Source organism: Suillus paluster, assembly GCF_016628075.1.
Source record: "Suillus paluster strain FC165 chromosome Unknown EDB91scaffold_32, whole genome shotgun sequence".
NCBI classification, from domain to species: domain Eukaryota; kingdom Fungi; phylum Basidiomycota; class Agaricomycetes; order Boletales; family Suillaceae; genus Suillus; species Suillus paluster.
The window spans coordinates 178,821-199,473 of NW_024537592.1; the positions used below are offsets into that span (position 1 = coordinate 178,821).

Sequence of the window (20,653 nt, forward strand, 5' to 3'; positions counted from 1 at the left end):
CCATGATCGTGATAAATATACGACAAGAGGTGATCGTAACTTTCCCCTCGTCCATACCCGGAATGTTTGGGGGGATCAGGGCGGATCTCAGTTCATGTACATGCGAATAGAATCGCATTCATCGAGTGAGGTGATATTAATATGAACGGTGTAGCCGTGATCGGGAGAGAACACGAATGTGGTACCTACGATACTGGTCACCTGGCTGAGACCTGAATTTACGCAGAATGACGGAAGGGGTGACTCGTGAGGAGCTCCTTGTGTCTATCAGCTTGCCAATGACTCTACATTGTCGTGGTCATTGGCACACACAAGGAGCTCAGCGATCAGCGTGAAAATGCGACTGCGTGGTGGTCAGGAAGGTATACCACCGGCAACTCCCGAAATAACCTCGACATCCTGATTCACGAGCATTCATCGGTCATGGAGCTGGCTGCTGTCAGAATGGGCTGACGGGTTCTAGCCAATCATGATGGTACAATTGTATATTTGTGAGGAGACCAGCTAGCACTACGCCACGAGGGTGACTATTGAACTTACAGACTCACAGCAACATCTAATGTTGGTGTTTGATTCCAAGGTTATTGCCAAATAATGACATTTGTCTTCAAAACATCCGGGCGCCATCCTAGAAGACGACCAAAGATGATGACATCCCCTTATCTACCTAATCTCGGGAAATGGATGAGCAGCACACGTCAGGTGAGCAACCTGCTGACGGAGGGAATGTGTACGGGTTCCGACATGCACATAAATATCAAGATCGCACGCCATTCCTATCGTCCTGCTATTCACCTTCAGTGTCTGAGCTTGTTCGCCTCTTCGACAAATCGAAGTACCTTTTACTAACATGTCTATGCCGAGGAAAATGCCATATGGTGAGTCTGGCTACACTTCGTAGGAAGGCACTCACTTTGACTATGTGCTCAGTGAGGCTGGGGAATTCTGGCCTGAAGGTGTCCAGAATCATACTTGGCACCATGCAGTACGGTAACAAGGGATGGCAAGACTGGGTCCTCGGAGAGGATGAGGCGGTCGAACACATCAAAGTTGCGTAAGTCATCATTCTCAATAACATGTACACGCCACCCCTGATCGTTAGGACCAGTTACGAAGCAGGAATTCAGACTTTTGATACTGCTGATGTGAGTCAAGCAATGTTACTGTCAGAACTTGCTCGATCAACGTTTCTTAGACATATTCAAATGGTTACTCGGAAGTTATTCTGGGACGCGCGATCAAGAAGTTGAATTTACCCCGCGACGAAATTGTCGTCATGACCAAGGTACACGTCGTCATTTTTCTGCGGCTCTCTCATCATCTTTATCTCGAACAGGTGTACAATGTGGTTGGACGCGAATACAGCACCCACCAGCTTAGCGGGCGTAAGGACCCAGATCAGAATGGTTATGTGAACCAGCATGGCCTTAGCAGGAAGGCACGTTTTCAATCGACTCTGAGGTGTCGTGACTTTCTGAACTCACGAAACAGCACATCTTCGCAAGCGTGAAAAAAAGTCTGGAGCGGCTTCAACTGGATTATATTGACCTTCTACAATGTAAGTCTGGCTATCAATATGCTCAACTGCTTTCTCATGTCGCTTATTCATCTGCAGGCCACAGATTCGACAAAGAAACACCGATTGAAGAGACGGTAATGCATTTTTTCTATTCGCTTTCCTGCGCTAATTTTCGAGAAGATGCAAGCATTGCACGACGTAGTCAAGGCTGGCTATGTCCGTTACATCGGGATGAGTTCTTGCTGGGCGTACCAATGTGGGTGCACCTTATTCCTATACAGAGTTGGTCTAATGTCCGTTTGCTGTCCAGTCCAAGCGATGCAAAGTCAGATCTCAATTAGATGCACATATCGTCCTCTAACCTCGAATTAATGCAGACTATGCGATCACAAACAAGCTCACTCCCTTCATCTCCATGCAGAACCACTACAGTCTACTCTATCGCGAGGAGGAGCGCGAGATGTTCCCTACTCTCAAGGTTCTTTCATAGTGTTCATGATATCAGCGTCGTTGCTCACACCAATGAAGATGTTTGGTGTCGGTTCAATTCCATGGTCTCCACTGGCTCGCGGTGCCCTCACACGGCCCCTTGGACAACAGACAAACAGAGGCCAATCCGATTGGCAAGTATTTCAACATATTCTCGGAGCCACAGTCTGATGCTATTTCACAGGTTCATTGGGAACTATGCCCAGGCGTCGGCTTACGAAACTATCGTTACCCGGTAGGCTGGTTCTGTGCTAAGAAAAACAACGATGCTGACAGGTCGATCAGTGTCGAGGAACTTGCCAAGAAGAAAGGTGTAACCATGGCCCAAATAGCAATATCATGGATCTTGACGAAGGATGGTGAGTCATTTTCACGTCTACGTGTATCCTCGATCAATGAAAACGTTCCCACAGGTGTATCAGCTCCCATCGTCGGAACTACGAGTATCCAAAACTTGAAAGATATCATCGGTAAGTGCCGATGTCTATATTGGATGTCCTGCGCCATTGACGTTGAACCCAAGCTGGAATCGACGTGAAACTCACAGCAGAAGAAATCAAATATCTGGAGGAAGAGTACAAACCTACTGCTGTGATTGGTCACTTCTGAGCGGTCAGATGTATGGCTCTATTGGTCTTGAATCTTGATTCGCTGCTTGCTCCGAAAGCGATTAATGAATGACATATGGTACTACTACATCACAACGTAAGACTGTCCCACTACGTCCAGACAAAGAGCTTGTATTACAGTTTCGGGCAGCCATGAAATTCCACGTGGATAATGATGCGAGATAAATAACTCACGACAAGAGAATATAGCGCTATAATGAACTGAGCTGATTAGTATCACTCTGGTCAAACTCCAATTGTTATGTAACTTGATGTTTTATTTTCGCTACACTAAGAGGACATCACTACACAGGCCTACAGGTATCGCAAAAGCGTCCATACTGCAAGCCCACCAGAAATAAATCCCGTTCGACGACCAGCGCCAAGGGAAATAAAATTGTGGCAGTGGTGCTTACTGAGCAAAAGACATCTCAATTTCCGGGCCGTTATGTAACAGCGAAGACCACTCGGGTGATAGACTTTTATATAGCTCGTTGAGGAAAGCGTCCGCATCGTCAAAATTTGGTGGCGCCTCCTCCGATGCAACCGGTGTGCGCGGAGGTGATGATTCACGAGATGAGACATCGCTCGTCAATGAAGAGCAGTAGGAAGGAGGTGATGGTATCCATTGAAGATCGGCATCCGGATCTTGCCAACCACTCAGCGCAGGAGCGCTCCAACCAGTAAGTGCTTGCACCATAGGCTTTACCATAGGTGGATTCGTCATAGTAGCCGCCTGCGACGCAGACATAAGATCCTCAGTAGACCAAAGGGTCACTGGATTCGGAGTCGGATTAGGCGCCGCAATGTATGGAGCAGGTGCACTGGGTCGTGGTCTGTATTCCACGATGTCGTAGGGCTTCCGACTTCGCCGCTCTTTAGTAGTTTTGAGAGGGGTCCACTGGCACGCCCTGCCCTTCTTCTCACAGCTGTCACACACAGGCTGTTCCCCGGAGCACTGTCCCCTGATGTCAGCTTGAGTTGAAGGAAAAGACATTGGGTGCGAACCTTTATTTTACGCCGCCTGCAGTGATCGCAGGCATGAGCTACCCGGGGGTGGGGAGGCTTCGTACGAATGACTGCCGTGAATTGTGAAGGTGACTCCTCGAAGGCAATAGGGTGGTCGACCGGTGACGAATGCGCACCAGGCACAGACAAGGATAAGAAACTAGTAACCATTGCAAGCAATTCGTCTTGGGACATTGCGTCCTGCCCAGGGAGGTCGGCAGATTTTTGGTGACTTAGGGGCGCATCCAAAAGGGGTAATGATACCTGCTCAGCAGGGAAAGGGGTGGAAAGCCCAGGGAAGGTAGAAGTGTTAAGAGTGTGGAATATGGGGAATGTAGACATTATTATAAAATAATAAAATAAGATGTTTGAGGACGGTGATATGATGGTATGGTATATAAAGCAAGATGAAGAAGAGAGGAAGCGTTAGCTATTTGTCCCTGGCTTACTTAATCACACTATAATATTGCCTGTTACGTCATGTCAGCAAAGTTTTCAACTTGAGGCTTGCTTTGAATACTTCCAATATTAATGCATAATGATCAGCTGCATGCTAAAGTTGATGAGCGTTGCGCTCTGCAGCAGCGGAAATTACAACGATGGGGGGACTAGATGTTGAGTTCTTCATTGCATGCCAAAGCTATTTTCGGGTCACGTGTGCTTACGGCTCGTCTCACACTGGCAGCCGAACAAGACACAAACAACTTGTGAACACGTTCGCAAAACGTTCACATGCTTTCTGACCTGAACCAGCGCTACGAAATTCAAAGTTGACTTGATAACATGAAAAGAGAATTGAAGAGTGAATATGATGCTGGGGCAGAGGTGAGTGTTCGATTCACCCAAGTTCATACCACCTTACCAGCATGTGACTTACCTAGGAGCCCGTATCTGCTCTTGAAGGAGGCGATTGGGAGGATATCCCAGACAAGGACGTCAGTGCAGAGCGGTTCGATAACTGCGACTCCTTCAGTGCAACCAGCACTTTTACGGATACCTCGAAAGCGAGGCATCGCCCTGGTTCAAAGACTGTCTTCATCGCTGACACCGCTCGGCGTAGTCGCCCCGCACCTCTACGGCAGAAGCGCAAGAAGAGTCCCATAGTAGACAAAGAGCAGATCAAAGAAGCGCTTTCCACCGGTGCCCATCACTCAAGCGCTTATATCCTCGACGTTTTCCTTCGAGCGGTGCGATTGATGCGTATACCATTATCAGTAATGCTCTTCCTTTGGATGATGACATTCGTGATGGTACGCCTTTCGGGTGCGTTGCGCACAGCGTTTGCCCCGATGTGTTACCTTCCTTTGGTATCGAGGTCGGCGCTGTGTGCTCCGCTAGACCTCACTGCTTCGCATGATCCAAAATGGGCGGATTTCCCGCAACTTATGCAGGTCCAGGGCTCGACTTTTGAGCAGCTCTTGGATGGGTCGGTCGGAGGGTCTGAACTTTCGCTCGAAATCCGGAAGGCTGAATTCGCCACAGCTGACCTTACAACGCTCGTGCGACACAGCGACCTGAAGTCTAATGACGTCCTAGCTGATCTCTTGACAACGTTCGTCAAAGATGCCAAGAAGACGGCTAGGAGTCTTACAAAACTCAGTTCGAAAATCGGTGGCGCTGTAGACAAGTAAGCAGCCGTACATTAGGCGTAGAATTTGTGCTCATGTCCGAAAGCATCATGGCAGTGAATGGGTATGCGATGCGTACCATAGAAGATGCGGAGAAGAACGCACCATCGCCGTATTCGCTCACAGCTTTGATTCCGTTCCGCACTGGACCCACAAACCAAGAGGTGATAGTCGGCGCATTCACCAGTGCGATGGACACCTTCTCTATAGCAATTCAACGGCTTATTCTGGAAGCCGAAATATCCCTGCACAACTTGGATATACTAGAGGAAGATCTGTCCGCTGTCCGCGAAGCTGTGCAACGCGAAGACAATTCCATCACAGCTGAGCATTCTGAGCTTTTGGGAGCGCTATGGACAAGGCTGGGCGGGAACAAACACGCAGTAAAGGATAATGAGAAACGTCTTCATTTGCTCAAAGACCTTGGTGACTATCGGAAACAAGCACAGGCACATGTTGTTGCCGCACTCCACACACTGCATTCGATGAGCGAGGACATGGAAGATTTACGAGAGAGGGTAGCGGCTCCTGAACTGGTTGATGGACGAATCCCACTTCACGTGCATATCGAGAGCATTCAGACGGGACTTCAGCGGCTACAAGAGGGCCGGGTGAGAGCGAAAGAGAGGGAAGAAGAGGCGATGAGAAGAGTGATATTCGGTACCGATTGAGTCGAGAGGCACGTTACATGTTGCTAAGCTTCCTTCGATTGCGTGTGCTTGGCTTGTATATATTACTAGCAGTTACCTATGTACGGGCGGGTCATGTGTGGACTACCTTGGCACCAATCCGTGAGACCCGTCCATCTCGGTCAACTCTGGGCTCGAGAGGCACATGTAGTAGTCGAAGATTTCGCTTGTTATCTACAAAATAATTGGATAGCGGGTCCGGAGTCAGATCCGTTGCACGTCGAACAAATCATATCATATGCGTGCAACCCGATACATATGGATAAGGACCGTGAAAGCACGCCGAGCACATAATTTACGGTGGTTCCCGACCCATGGGATTGGAACATCACAACTCTCTGAGTAGCCAACAGTACTGCGGTTCTCAGTGAACTCACGAACACAGCTTATAGTTACGCACCCACACACAAATGGTTCATGGAACTTCGAGGCTCCGAGCATGTTATCAGGAGGCTGAAGCAAAATAGCGCTGTAGACCGAGACAGACTTCGGTAATTATATCTTGAGCCATTGAAATCTGCTGAGACCATCCTGGACCATCCCCATGACCAGTAACGCTCGGGCCCTGTGAGAAAGTTGTGGACTTGTGTACTGTGGAATCAAGGATTGTGATGTGGTAATTTCATTCTTATTGTGGTTATGTAAATTATTCTTGGATATAACGGGTAATTAGATCGGATAATCACAATTGTGGTCTTTGCAGTCACAGTGATCGCATGGCCCGGGTCAAGTATTATTATTATGACAAAACGAGAAGGCCATCCATCTTTCCCTCCTCTTCCACCTCATCGTTTCAGAGCTATACTTGTGCTCCTTTCTGAAGAAAGGTGCTTAACGAAAAGTCACTGATTGCAGACACTCATATACTCACTGTATAGCCACACGTCAAGGTGCATATCCTCCGACTCATTCACGCAGCTAGGCACATACATATTTATTGACATATCTTTCCGACAGAACACTCCAAAGCCCTTTGCTTTTTTCTCAGATACCTTCATCAACGACTGAGCACGAGAGCCCACAAATCGAGCTTCTCGTTCAAGCCCCCTACATCATTCAGTGACAGTCCGCACCTAACGTACGTGGATAAATTCTATAACCGCATCTGTGGCATGAATTCCTTATCGTGTCTTGATCCTTCTCTAGATACCTTGCCTCGAGGCTACCGTTTGAACGCGCGGCATTCATGGATTTTGCCACGGTGCGTACATGCCACTCATGACTCACTCACCGTCTCTCAATCAACTTTCAGGGTGGTGCTTCAGCCTACCACCAGGGGCCTATATCTCCCGACGTAAGTTAAAGCCCCCAGTTTGCGAACAACGTGCTCATGCCATTACAGTCGTGGAAACGTGCCGTTTACCGGAGTGCTCCTCAGAATTTTTATGTTGGCGTACTTACTCCGGAAAAGCAAGGTAAGTTCACTCAGTTCATATTGAATCGTGTTCATTTTTGTTTTAGGCGGCAGCTACAGCTACGGCCTCCGGATTTGTCCCTTCAAGGATGATAACGCATCCATTTCCACCCATTCGACTTCTTCGAAAGGCTCGCATTTGGAGTATGAAATATGGCGCAAATGGGAGGACTGCCTCTGGTTTCAAGACACAATTGAGGCTGAATATACTCTCATGGCAAGAGAGAAACGTACGCGTCTAGCCGCGGGCAAAGGAGTGAAAAAGGACGGGATGTACATCCAGAGTGACCAGGCGGCTTCTTTCGAATCACTCCCTCCGGGTCCCGATCCTCAATCCGTTGCTCGTGACATTCACCAGTACATCCCGAAGCTGACGAAGAAGGGAACTCTATTCCGCGCGAGCCAGGCTACCATCGATCAACGGTTCAAGGAATTTAGTGCCATGATAAATGCCTTTTTTCAGGATGAACTCCCGACGCTCGTAAAGGAGCTGATGGCTACGCGAACCTTCACTGATTTCTTCGGCTATTGGAGACGTGATCATGACCTCGCTCTCAAAACACAGAAAAATCAGACCCCTCCCGCGAAACCTCGCCGTTCTGTGTCTAGTAGCATGCTTTCTGCTTATTTTTATGCATCCACTCCGGCACTGGCAGACATGCCATCTGTGAATGGCTCGCACAAGCTGCTCCCCAAACGTGGCTCAGGTACCTCGGACTCATTGTCCTCGGAGACTTCCCTGCAAGATCAACCAACCGCGCGGTCACGAATGAATAGTCACCCTGCTGGCTTAACGATATCCCTGCCGTCACGTAGCTCAAAATCCACCCTATCATCATCATCTTCCTCTTCGAACTCTCCATCTCCTGTCACGCCTCGTCGATCTGGCCGCACCCCAATGATTGTTACGCATGAAGCTCCGATGAAATTTGGACATAACCCACAGCACACATCTGACGGCTACGCGTCGGAACGTCAAACGTCGATTCTCCAAGCTCTCCCAGAGGATAGAGAGGTTGAGATTAGCAAAGCCGCATCTACGGATTACTCGCAGATGCGAAGGCGAGCAGGTTCTGCTTCAAGCGAGGCAATTAGGAATGGAACGGCTTTTGTCCCCCGTCCAGAGAGTTCTTCCGACTTATCTGATGATGCTGAATTTCCTTCGGACGGTGCGCCTCCAACTTTTTTGTGCTTAAATATCCTGTACTGACCGCAAAGCAGTGACGTCCTCTCGACATGATAGGTGCTCGTGGTTGTCAACCTCTTCTGTTTCCCAGACCGCAGCCTACCTTGCGGAACTCGGTGTTGACCTTACGCTTCCACACCCCCACCCGGAACGTGCGCACCGCCCACGTGCCTCGATGTGTAGTATGGCATCGTACAGGACTGACGCCTCTGCCGATGCAATCATTCCTCGATCTGCTCTTTCCCAGTCTTCGGCTCTCCAGCGCCCACCCTCTTCAGGGACTCGACAACACCGTCACTCCATGCCTTTCCCTGACGAAGAGGAGTGGGTGGAACGTGAACCATGGGCTAATGAATCGGCTTATGGAGAGGAGGATCTCCTCGATACTTATTTCTCTGGTACGTGCGGTATACCTACATGTATGACCAATTTATCAATTACCGCTGCTACAGACGCGATAACGCCGGCATCATTCGCCAGTTCTCAGACGTCAAGTGAAGATAGCCACTTCTATGCACATCAGTATCCAAGTTCGACGTACGTCCCGCGACGCGCATCCATAACCACATCCATATCCAGCGGATCAACGGGATGCAGTGACGGTTCAGCCATCGCCATCAAAGCAATGCACGAGAACAGCATCATCATGCTTCGCATTCCACGTTCCTTGTCATTCATGGAGGTTCGTCATCGACTCTATGACAAATTTGTACGGCAGGAAGGCTTGCCACTGTCGGAAAGCTTTGTCGTGGCGCTCGTTGTTCCCGCTCTAGCGATTGAGAAATCTGGAGGACGACCTTACGCTGGCTCGCTGTCTTCTGCGAGCGCTGATAATGTGGTACTGCACTTTGTGAAGTCCAACGATGACTGGGATCAGGCGATATACAAGTATGGTAACAAGGTTTCTCTTCGTGTTATCGGCAGCCGTGCATAGGCTGCTTGACGTATGTATGCATTGCCCTCCATGCATTTACCTATAATGGGCACTTTCGATCTTATGACTTTTTGTATAGAATTTCGGGTTTTCGACTTCGTTCCAGCATACATCAATTGTTTCGTTCCAACCAAGTTCCAACTAGCGATACCTACTGTCCTTCATCAATATTCAATTTTCGTTCAATATTGGATTTCTTTGTTTACGCTTCGTTTCTGACTTTAGCCGTGTTTGTACTTTCATAGGATTGTACTCACGAGCTCATGTGGGGGATTCAAGTTGTAGAATAACATTCTTGTTATCGAATTATCACACATTATCTACTGCATACTATAAAATGCTGCATATTATGACAATCTTTGCCTGATCTTTCATGAGAACAATTATACAAAGATACAGTCAAGCACCGACGGCTTGCGGGGTAGGCGGAGGTTTAGGGGCTACAGCAGGCGGCGCGCCCGCGGGCAGCGGTCCTCTAGTCCAGTCTGGTATCACGTTTCTTGGAGCATATTCAGGTATAAGGGGAATCATCACAACATCATCATCCTGGTCAGTTTGCGCTGGATCTGACTCATCCCATTTCTCTCGTGCAACTTCGACGCCCCCCGTTTTTAATGCCCTAGGGAAGGTCATCATCAGCATATAATAAGACGACGCGAGGGAATACGAGAACATACCCAGCTAGGGAGCCACCCACCCACGCCATAGTAGCAGGTGTGAAAGCTGGCGCTTTCCCTGCGTTCGCATTGGCACGTGTGCTTGATGAGGGTACCGGTGCGGGATTGTTGAGGATAGCAAAATGTGGTACCAATGGGCGTAATGCAGCATAGCGATCGTATGTGGGTCTTGACCGTGTTGATGACGTATTTAGCGGTGCGGTGGCACGCAGAAGCTCCGCGTGTAACCGAGGAATGAACCCGGGAAGCACGGCTGTTCCTCCTGTGATGAGAATAGAGGATGCCAGTGTTTTACGAAGATCAAGTGGGACCTATGAACACGGTGAATGGTGTGATTATGAGATGGTGCGATTGGATAGCAAACCTTGAGTAAAGCATCCAAGATTACTTCTGCGACACTACTTTCATCGACATCGCCTCCTTCAAACAGCACCTCGGCAGCGCGTTCGCGGATCCAGCCCGGGATGACGAGCGTTCCACGCCCTGTTCCCGTCTGCTGAGAAACAGGTGGAACAACGCGTATGTGAAGATCCGTAGCGGTGGAATGACGCATGTACATATTCGCAATGACTTGCAGATGGTTTTCATTTCTTGCCTCTCCACCGGAGCTAGGATGAGTCGGATGGGAGATGATCGAGAACTCGGACTCTGCTGCACTCTCCTGGCCGAGGGAACCCCGTGAAAACTCGGACTCAGACATGGCAGGGTCACTTGAGGGAGGAGGCTCGTGTTCTGAAGGATCGTCGCCTAGCGGGGAGGATGCGCGGGTATCATTGAAAGATGATTCTAAAGCATCTGACACGAGGCAACAGCGCGTCTTGATGTCCTCGATAACAGCATCCGTTAGTATCTCTTGTGGTACACGAGTAGTGCGATTGGCTGCGGGCACGTTGACAGCTGCACTGAGTGTAGTTGGTGGAGGGAGGTAAGAACCAAATAAAAGGAGTAGTACACGGATGTGGGACGAAAACCGAGAGCCTGCGAGTGGTGTTGTTCGGAGTTGGGGGAAGAGAGGACGTGCTGCGAATATCTAAGAGAATGTGTTAACAGAAAAATACAGCAGGTTCTATCTATCTTACAGGTAATGCAGTGGATTCTAGATGGCCACAATCCAAGACAAGGCCTGTTATTCGTCCAACAGATAACAGAGACAACAGATGACTTGATGCGAATGATATTGAGGGGACCTGTCATCTTATGTCTACAGAATTGTAGCCCGCAAATACTGAACACGTACCTGGAGGTTACTAAAGAGGATGCGAGCTAACATATCCTTAATGTACAGCGGCATTAATGGATGCTCGACCATTATCACCTTTCGGGCCTTGGGTTCTGCAAGAAGTGACCTTCACGATCTATTGGATGCGAGTGCCGGCGAGAGTTCTGTCCACTTACTCGTGAAAAACGGAACGCATACATCTCTCCAAGTTGATTGCCAACATGTTGTCCTGCTCTGTCCTTTCTGCTGGGTCTGTAGCTCGATTGCAACTCCACAGGGAGCCATATTTTTTGGGGTCAGCGTAGAACACGTCTCTAGGTTTTCCTTCGCCACTGAATCCGACTTTCCAGATTCGTGAACCTGGGTCGATTACAACACGATCCTCTGTGCCATAGAGAGAGTGACGCCTGGTTGTCGCGTAATGAGGAGATGCTTGAAGAACATGGGATCCTGCCACTCGATTTGTCGTTGGCGTTGCAGGGGTGATACCCGCCTTCGCTCTTGGTGTGGCTGGGACTGTCGACATTAATATTCAGCCTAGAATACGGTAGCCAGCATACAGAGCGTAACTTAGAAGTAAGTATACGACATTGACAAGCCTGACAAGCACTTTGCTTTTTCGCGCACGTGATCAGGCGCGTCGCGTCTTGACGGACTGCATTTATTTATAGTGCAACATTATGTACTCTCAAATAGAATGTGCTCACAGGGCACTCACAATTTAACGAAGTGGCCATTGGACACCTAAGAAGCCTTCCTTTCGACGCTAGGTCTCAGCGCGAGACTTTCAGTCATGTTGAACGGAATGATCGTCCGAGCATTGGAAGGCCTTCAAAATCAGCAGGGTCGAGCGTTGAGGAATGTCTCTATTACTCATCAAGTCGTGGAGGATAGTGCAAGCTACTTGTATTACAAAGGCGCTCAAAGACAAACCAGATCAAATGATGTCAACGTCTTTTCTTGGACTTTTTTCTAGGAACGTGTTGTCCAGTCTCACGACTCTTGCATCCTTCAGACCGTCCGTTCTCATTACGACAGTCCCAGATAAATCACTCCGGGTAATCCGCTCTGTTTTGCGTTGCATTGGGATCATGGTATCGAGGCCGTCCCAGTCTGGGTGACTCTGGGAAATAAAACTCCGCATCAACCTCTAGTTCACCTTTTGAGAAATTTGTTTCAAATCAGAAACACTAGTAATGTCGGAAATTTCTAATTTAACTTTCAATGCATGACAAAGCATTGAAATGTCTAAATGCAAACCTCTGCTTGAAATGGCTTCTAATAATAGAGAGTGTCTTGTAATGGTCGTTACAATAGCGGTTGCAATGCCCATTGCAATGGGCATTGCAACCCGATGCAGTCAATCTTAGTCATTGTAATGGACTGTTTGCACCCCTCAGCCGCGGTGAGCATTGCAACCGGTTGATAGAGATAGTCTCTTGTAATACCCTTACAAGTGTCTTTCTATTATGTTGTTCAATTGTTATATTATCTCTTTTGTATTTGTTACATTGTAATATCCGTAGTGTAATAGACATCCTACATTAGACTCAAATGACGAATCAACATCATGCCATGAGAGGAGCGCTGATTATGGGGGTTAGACAACTGCCAGCTCTACGGGACTTCCTCTGGTGTCTCCGGGGAGCGCAAGGACTCATAGCAGGTTTCAGACAGCCAGCGTGATGGACCAGTCCAGCCTTCATGACCCGGGCTAGGCTGCAAGCCGCCATCACCGAAAGAGAGTGATTTCTTGGTGGTGATAGGTCTGCTTCCAGACGGTAGGGGTACTGCGCGGTGTGTGTATGAATCCTGTGTGCCAGATGGACCATTCCAATCATTGAGAATGGGGTCAGACTGAACACCGCCATTGAACGAGACCGATTTCTTGGTGGTGGGCATTGTCCACGCAACAGTTCTCTGGCAAAATTTTCTGAATGCCGAACCGAGCCTTAGGTCCAGGTTCAGCTGTTGGTCGAACTCTGGACCGAACACATCAGCAACTGCTGACGTAGCTCAGATAAGTACGGACAATGAACGAGAGCAGGAGGAGGGAAGCAAACGAGCAGGAGAACCAGGGAGAGAGACGAGCAGGAAGAAGGAAGAAGCTAGATTTGTCCGTGGAGAGATGGGTTTGCGTGAATTTGAGAACCGTTGGTTTGAAAAGAGAGCTAAAGCAGTTGTGCAACCAGCAACACCGCCCTCCCATGCGCCAGAGATGTCATAAATCGCAGTCAATTTCAGATGGTGTAGAAGTGTTCTCGAAACTACAAGCTGTCTGATCAAAAGATTCAGAACTATTAGGAAATGAACCAAGATTGTCCGATTCAGACAACATCCACTCACACAATTTAAACGGAAGCTGTACTTCAGGATGGTTGTGCAAAGTGTACCGGTCACGGCCTAAAACAATTGTTACAGTGGCCGACAAGGTGTTGCAAAGCGCGAACAGAAAACTGGTAGAAAAGCGAACATCTCCTTCGAGCAAAGTCACAAGCAATTGAAACACACCCTCACGTCAAGAATGAGCAAGGGCACATGAGTTCAAAAAAGACACAGATTCAGAGAGTAGCAATATTTCTGAAGAGTCGTCTCCATTTATACCCTCAAGCATAAACAATTCAGACATAGTGGCGGCAGAGTGAAGTCTAATAGGTGGCGGTAATAGACAAGAGACATGGGAAAAGAAACGCTGCCCTCTCGCTTATTTTAAATTTATCATTCTCTAAATCTGAATCACATCCGAAATAACATTTAGACTTGAGCACAAGTGTGAACTACATTTAAAAGAAACAGCAGGCACTACAACACGAAGTGTGACTATCTATCCCTGGCGAGTGCGAGTGCCACGACGAACACCTTGAGCTGCAGCCTTCTTCGCCTTAGTCTTTCCTCTACCTTGAGTTGGTTGCTGTCCTACATCTGAATCCTGCGCCGTGACTGCAGTAGTAATAATGGCTTCTGGGCCCGTCATTACAGGTAATACTTCAGTGTGCTTTCTGGAAGCGCTGCTGAGGGTGGAGGCACTACTGAGAGTAGAAGTAGCACTTGGACTGAGAGCTGGGCAAAATGTTCTGGAGGCCGCGCTGCCTTGATAACGTCAGACCGAGAGGCAGTTACAGTGGTGGTTTGTGCTGTAGAAGATGGGGCAGGTAAATCTGATTCACTATCACTGTCTATGTCAAGTGCATTCATGGCACGAGTGATTTCGCTGGAGTGATCTTCCTGACCAGCTGGGTCAGAGGCAGAAGACTTTGTGGAGCCGAAAAACTTCTCGGTTGATGTTTTGAACGATAGTCTGGATGCGACAGGCTATCCCACTTTGTGAGCAAGAGCTTCTTGTAGTGGTAGAATAGATCCTTGTAGTTGATACCAGGAGGACTTTCCTAAGCCAGACTTCTGAAATTCTGTGTCAGGTGACAGCAGAAAGATCGCCTGTGATATGAGCAACACCGTCGCTCAACATAGGGTGGATGACTCACAATGACAGGTGGCCCATGCAATGGACCCTGGTGTGACCTGTTCGAAGTTCCATTTGCGTGCATTTGTCTTCGGTCTGCCTGTCGTCTCTTGATGAAGTGAAGTGACGCCACGTAGGGCAGCCTTCAAAAACTATTTAGAGGTGCATCATCACATGGTCTGCAAAAAGACACAGCTGAAAAGCCTACCTTAGCCAAAAGCTCCCAGTTTCCGAACACAGTCTTCAAGGACGAGTCTTCCCACATTCCAAGAAATAAGACCGGTGGAAAAGTCTTGTACTTTGGATTTGTCGCTGACACTCCAAGCATATCCATGTATTTCCTGTGACATCAGCTCTGCGGTAGTTGGTATTGGCGAAGTACATCCCTGGAAGCCCAAAGATATCACCAGTGACACCACGCAACTTATTTATCTCTGATGAGCGAGCCTCAGAAATGGACTTCATTACCTGATGAATGTCAGTTACATTTAGTATCAAAACATATAATACTTACGAGATCACTGAAATACAAACTTTCCATGGCGCTGTGTATGCGATCGGGGAAGTGCTGAAATAGTTCGTCCAAGAATGCTGATTCCTGTGTCATCGCTGTCAGGTACCTGGTCTCAGGCTGTCGAATGGAGTTGGGTTCTCAGGGCGTGGCTTGCTGAGAAGGTTGGAATCGGGGAACATTTCAACAGTCAGGCCGTATTTACGAGCGAAAAGCATTATTGTTTGCTCATGGGCCAAAAGTTCATCAGGTGCTTCCACACGACATTTTCGTTTGGGTTTCTCAGCGATCAGAACCTTGTTCTCCTCACGAAGGGTATGATTGTCCTCGACAAGCTTCTGAACCTGAACCTGCAGCAGCCTTAAGTGCCTAGAGTGAGAGAAGTGTTAGATGGGTAATGTAGTCAGGGTGTCTAGAACATCATTACCTCTATGAGGTCTCCCTTTGATGTGTTTGGCCCTGGAATCGCAACAGATTCAGTGACAGGTTCTTCATCTGATTCATCATCGAATGTATTCCCAGACAGGTGCGACATGATGCAAATGAACTGGAGGGAAGGGAGACAAGAGAGCGGTCAGCACAACACCCCGGTATATAAGGCAAAATGTTTGGTGTACCTCGTGTATGCTGCAGCCGAAGATCCCTCAGGCTGCAGTGATGTGCCGGCACACGAAGAAACATACCGTGATGCACCTTGAAACGTGCTTATGCTCCAGCCATGTAATGAAGGCTAGCCTGACCTTACAACATAATATGAAATCAGCACGAGTAATCAGCATAATATTGCAGGCTGGTCTCTTACGTTTCGTGGGCCTCCAGTTCGGCTCTTAGCTCCCAGAGGATGTCAATAGACATGCATCAATGGTATCCAGTACAAGAATAGGATAGCCTGCCATGACACTTAAAACAGGCTGGGCAAGACCATCATTTGGACGGGCAGGTGATATGTGCTAGCCCTAAAGATAAAATGGGCAATGGCGGCAAAAAATTGGGCAAGATCATGCCAAGGTTTCGAACACTCCATTTCGTGATGGTGGCCAAGAATGTGAGCAAAAGGCGAGGCCTTTCGCGTCGGATTGTGGAGAATGAATGAGAGCATCGATAAGGTGAGCATGACTGAGAGATAAGGATTCAGAGTCGTACCTCATCGCTGTCTTCTGTGGGTGCAACTTGACACTTCTTGGCAACTTTTATAGCCAGACCACCTGCACTTAGACTGGTGTCACAAGCACCTATACCGCCAATCTTATGCAGTATGCCACTCAGACAACCATATTCAAGCACGGCACCAATGTTCACGACTGCCATTGTGATCAACTCGTGCTCCCTGGTGCCCTTGATTTCAACATGCTGAAGGAAGCGAGCAAGGGTCAGTGAGAAGTTGTCAAGTTGGATGTTAGTGAATGACATGCCAAGTAAGAGAACAAAGAGTTCTGGTGCGTAGGTGTTGGGTTGCGACCACCGCGATCATGCAGTTGATGACCAGATGGGAAGAATGGACTCCTGAGAAGTAGAAAAAGTGCGAGAGTCGCCAATCCTGCGCAGCAGGACGACCAGAAGATGATTTGACTGCTCATCTGTGACTTTGACAGGGATCTCAATACGGAATTCCCAGTAGATGACAGTGGCGAACACGATGGAGGTTCATGATGTTTGGGAGCCTGTCACGTCCAGTCTGAAGAAGCTCAGTTGAGGGAGGATAATGATACATACTGTGCAATCTAGTGACAGAATTTCTAGCAGGAGTGGAAGGAATGGTCGGATGAGATTCAAGTGAAGAAGTACATTGGGTGGCCATGCAACAAAAGCCAATGAGAGTTGCCTAGCAATTAAATAATACTGGTGACGAGAATGGGATGGAAGATAGCTTTTCGGTTCATGGAAAGTCTGGTTAATCATATTCCATGAACCATTTTGTGGTTGCTGTAGGTTGAGAATCAGATAATTGTACCAACTTTTGGCATCCTGGACTTACTGCTGTGATGGCTGGCAGATGTCAAACGCGCACGATGTGCCCTGCCTTGAGATGCATCATCTTCATGCGAAGAAACATGTCTGTATCTACAGTATCAACTACAAGGTAATCAGAAGGCCCATCCAGTACCAGAAGCGCTCCACGTATGATGGATCTGACTGAAAAAAAACTGTGCCTCTGCTCATTGTCTTGCTCAAACTTGGAAGAGGTTAAGATCCCTGTCCTTTCGAGAGTGCTGACCAGTGGGAGCATCAAACGGGTGAATAAGAGCAAGGGGAAATTTGTGGTCCCCAATCAGACATTCGAAAAGGAAGAGCAGCCGGCCAAGAATGACTTTATCTTCTGTCAGCCGAATGAAGACACAGTCAAAGTGTGGGGAACCAAAGAAAAGGGGATTGCATCAAAGATAATCTGTGTGTTGGCACCAGTCAACCATTGATTCATAGTTGACATGAAGAAATCGGTGCGCTGGAATCTACTTGTATGTTAGCATAGCCAATGAACAAACTGAGATAGAATATCATACATTATTGTTTCCTCAGAGATGAATACGTTTACTGTCAGGTAGTGGTATATCCGACGAGGGTAACAGAACATTAAGGAAATCATTGAGTTTGATGCGGAAATTACCAAACGCTTGGTCGTCCTGATGAGCTTTCTCAATCGCATCAAAGGTCTCCGAAGGTTGTTTTGATCCAAGTTTGACATGAAAGGAACTGCCAGTTGAGATAGGGCGCTCGACGACATTTGCGATGAATTCTTCTTCCTCCAGCAAGTCTTCTTCGTGTAATTGACGTTGATGCTCGTCAAATTCATATAAGCGACGACGGATACAATCCGCAATGACTTGCCACTGATTGATTCAGAGGATCTGTCAAACAATACATCAAATTTAAGTTAGTAAATGATCGTTGTAACAACACACCTGTTCTGCTACATCACGAAAGTTCGTCCGCAGCAAATATGAATCCTTTAACGAGCTGTGCATCTTCTCATTCGGCTTTGTATTATAATTCCGTGTAGCTCCTTTTGCTTCGACGTCATCAAAAATATGCAGGTCCATATGTAATTTCGGATAATTCCAATTTTTTCCATTCTCGTCAGCCGTTTTGCTGATGTGTTGCTAATAGCGAGTTGATTAGTTGACTATTGGTAGCAGTAAACACATGCAACATACATGCAAAATGGCCGAAAACATGTGGTGTGTGTGACGGCCACTGCTGATAGTTTCGGCCATGTAAACTTCAAGCGAGGCATACATATCAAGTTCGAGGTAAAGACGGACACAACGAAGGAGTAAATAACCAAGAGGACAGTCTTGCTCAGTTAGAATGTCATGAGTAGCATATATTATCATCTAGGAATCTGTCAGACTCAAGCTAGTAACACAAAAGCTTGATACGAACCTTTGAAATGTCTTCATGCACGGAGTTGTCCATAAACGAAATGTTCATTACTTGGTTTGGGTGCTTCTGATCTCGCCAATGGGGAAATGCTTGATAGCTGTATTAAAACATGTCAATTCAACTCAAAATGTTTCTGAAGAAAGTGTTACTTCTTATCTACTTGAGATGTTTTGTCTTGTCCAAGACCATTGATATACTTTTGAAGCTCGACCCACAAGTGATCCGACCATCCACCACCAGAGTGAAAGTGCAGTTTGTCCCACAACAATGCACGATGCACATCGGTAGACTTCACTGTCCAAAATGCATTCTATGATGAAGTTAAAAAATGTGTCAGGAGAGTACAGATAACCTCACCAGGATATCATGGAGTCCATAGTCTTTTAGTGTCTCCTCCCTCTCTTCCGCGGTGTCCTTCACTCGTGCAGTTGCTAGGATAGCCTGCAAGTCACAGGATGTGCGACGTGGATAGCAGTGTGACGTGTCACTAAGTTCGTCATGTGGAACCAGACAAACGGGGCATGGCCAAAGTGCCCTGACACCTCGAGTGAGTGACATTGTGGACCTTGAAACACAGTGAGTTAGCGAGAGGCCAGCATTTAAATTGAAGTTCAAATCCTACTGCTCCTCAAAATCGGACGATAAGATTAGTATTAATGGAAAAAACCAGCGCTGAACCCTGTCTAAACACTCAAACCATTGTCCCATATTGGATTTTGTCGCTAGCGAAGAGAGGATCCTTTTGAAGGACTTGTGCCATACTATAGCCTTAAAGTTGGCCCATGCCGGCTTGCCAGAGTATTGCTTATCTTCCTTCACCTAACAGAATTAGTTTTAAATTGAATCAGCGGATGTAACAAATGTACCAAACCACGGGAAGCCACCCAACAATATAACCGCCACCCATCCCCTGACCATTGCGAATGTCAGTGGGTAAGTTGGCTAATCATGCAACGACAGGGTACCCTTTCGCACTACCGAAACTGGATAATTTCATCTTGTCGGCATACAAAATGAAGGCAAGGGGCTTTGCATCAGGCGGCAGCTGTGACTACACAATACATCGAAATTTAAATGCAATCAAAATCACTACACGTGGTACATTGACATGAATAGTACATACTTGAGCATCCCAGAAGTTTTGAGCCGTAAAGGGCTCGTCTACAAAGTGTTTGAATGACTGGCCATTGAATTTTGACAAGTGTTGAGCATCAAAATGAAAGTGAGGAAATAGATAAGGATCATGGAGGAGGTCGGTGGCCCATCCCCAAAGATCACGATAGTAGACATCAAAGTCCCAAGATTTATCAGTGAAGGGTATCGAAACCACGTCTTTTGTAAACTGAGCTCAAATGTTAGTCCGAAGAGAATCATACAGCAAGCAATGAGACAACCCCTGTTACATGTTGAGAGGCAGCATCCCACTTGGCGCGGATATCCTTATGGTTCTGGAAAGTAAATTTCTCTGACTGCCGCGCACAACGGCGGCAGATGTCAAGGAGATGGTCAGTCTGAGCATTATTGAGGGCCGCTTCAAGGGTGATTTCAGCGATATCAAACTCTAAACGAGACTTGAAGGGACGCCAAGGTTGTGCATCAGGTTCAGGAGTGGACCATGAGGAGTGATGGGCTGGGTGGCGCTTGAAATCACCAAACACATGAACTTTCGTTGGGATCCTGCTCTTTGGGTGATGTACAACCTTGATATCATCAACCTCGAATTCATGATATTCGAGGTCTCCATCATCGCCAGGGAAAAACAGTTGATCCTCTAACATCCACATTAATGATACACAATTAAGAAAAGTCAAAGGAATTGTGGAACTCACCGAAAATAGGGTCCAGATGTTCAACACCATGAGAACTTGTCAAAGACGGGCCATTCTGGCCTGTTGTGACTGATTGATAGACGGATAAGTGAAATAGACGC

The 20,653-nt window shown here is 47.5% G+C and overlaps 7 protein-coding genes across 7 annotated transcripts; 3 read left to right on the plus strand and 4 right to left on the minus strand.

The window, feature by feature from the left end:
• Positions 1–850: 850 nt before the first annotated feature.
• EDB91DRAFT_1249295 (aryl-alcohol dehydrogenase) lies at positions 851–2,617 on the plus strand (the record flags this gene model as incomplete). Its single annotated transcript, XM_041323055.1, has 15 exons — positions 851–878; positions 931–1,054; positions 1,109–1,145; positions 1,196–1,285; positions 1,337–1,411; positions 1,492–1,558; positions 1,616–1,653; positions 1,700–1,775; positions 1,830–1,844; positions 1,897–1,997; positions 2,048–2,146; positions 2,215–2,243; positions 2,294–2,367; positions 2,422–2,478; positions 2,532–2,617. 15 exons carry the CDS (start codon positions 851–853, stop codon positions 2,615–2,617), a joined length of 996 nt encoding a protein of 331 aa, XP_041176351.1.
• Positions 2,618–2,957: 340 nt separating this feature from the next.
• On the minus strand, positions 2,958–3,970 carry EDB91DRAFT_1337047 (uncharacterized protein). Its single transcript, XM_041325566.1, has 2 exons — positions 3,625–3,970; positions 2,958–3,574 (listed from the first exon to the last, which is right to left on the minus strand). The coding sequence occupies exons 1-2, from the start codon at positions 3,964–3,966 to the stop codon at positions 3,029–3,031; spliced, it is 888 nt and encodes a 295-aa protein (XP_041176352.1). The 5' UTR covers positions 3,967–3,970; the 3' UTR covers positions 2,958–3,028.
• Positions 3,971–4,226: 256 nt separating this feature from the next.
• On the plus strand, positions 4,227–6,049 carry EDB91DRAFT_457555 (uncharacterized protein). The gene is made up of 3 exons (XM_041327322.1): positions 4,227–4,449; positions 4,506–5,251; positions 5,299–6,049. The coding sequence occupies exons 1-3, from the start codon at positions 4,408–4,410 to the stop codon at positions 5,921–5,923; spliced, it is 1,413 nt and encodes a 470-aa protein (XP_041176353.1). The 5' UTR covers positions 4,227–4,407; the 3' UTR covers positions 5,924–6,049.
• Positions 6,050–6,958: 909 nt separating this feature from the next.
• On the plus strand, positions 6,959–9,662 carry EDB91DRAFT_457581 (uncharacterized protein). The gene is made up of 7 exons (XM_041327323.1): positions 6,959–7,019; positions 7,088–7,142; positions 7,194–7,235; positions 7,284–7,356; positions 7,403–8,524; positions 8,577–8,939; positions 8,994–9,662. Exons 2-7 carry the CDS (start codon positions 7,128–7,130, stop codon positions 9,473–9,475), a joined length of 2,097 nt encoding a protein of 698 aa, XP_041176354.1. The 5' UTR covers positions 6,959–7,019; positions 7,088–7,127; the 3' UTR covers positions 9,476–9,662.
• Positions 9,663–9,831: 169 nt separating this feature from the next.
• EDB91DRAFT_1138543 (actin family) lies at positions 9,832–11,979 on the minus strand. The gene is made up of 6 exons (XM_041318891.1): positions 11,548–11,979; positions 11,390–11,498; positions 11,232–11,339; positions 10,517–11,182; positions 10,153–10,463; positions 9,832–10,094 (listed from the first exon to the last, which is right to left on the minus strand). The coding sequence occupies exons 1-6, from the start codon at positions 11,895–11,897 to the stop codon at positions 9,875–9,877; spliced, it is 1,764 nt and encodes a 587-aa protein (XP_041176355.1). The 5' UTR covers positions 11,898–11,979; the 3' UTR covers positions 9,832–9,874.
• Positions 11,980–12,988: 1,009 nt separating this feature from the next.
• On the minus strand, positions 12,989–15,877 carry EDB91DRAFT_1249300 (uncharacterized protein; the record flags this gene model as incomplete). Its single annotated transcript, XM_041323056.1, has 10 exons — positions 12,989–13,377; positions 13,435–13,649; positions 14,349–14,683; positions 14,793–14,806; positions 14,854–14,983; positions 15,040–15,172; positions 15,214–15,299; positions 15,346–15,422; positions 15,452–15,692; positions 15,770–15,877. The coding sequence occupies 10 exons, from the start codon at positions 15,875–15,877 to the stop codon at positions 12,989–12,991; spliced, it is 1,728 nt and encodes a 575-aa protein (XP_041176356.1).
• Positions 15,878–17,338: 1,461 nt separating this feature from the next.
• Positions 17,339–20,507, minus strand: EDB91DRAFT_1237752 (uncharacterized protein; the record flags this gene model as incomplete). Its single annotated transcript, XM_041321625.1, has 13 exons — positions 17,339–17,494; positions 17,517–17,659; positions 17,870–18,170; positions 18,243–18,413; positions 18,495–18,674; positions 18,724–18,820; positions 18,873–19,033; positions 19,081–19,288; positions 19,346–19,542; positions 19,595–19,665; positions 19,699–19,774; positions 19,847–20,065; positions 20,127–20,507. The coding sequence occupies 13 exons, from the start codon at positions 20,505–20,507 to the stop codon at positions 17,339–17,341; spliced, it is 2,361 nt and encodes a 786-aa protein (XP_041176357.1).
• Between the last annotated feature and the right edge of the window lie 146 nt (positions 20,508–20,653).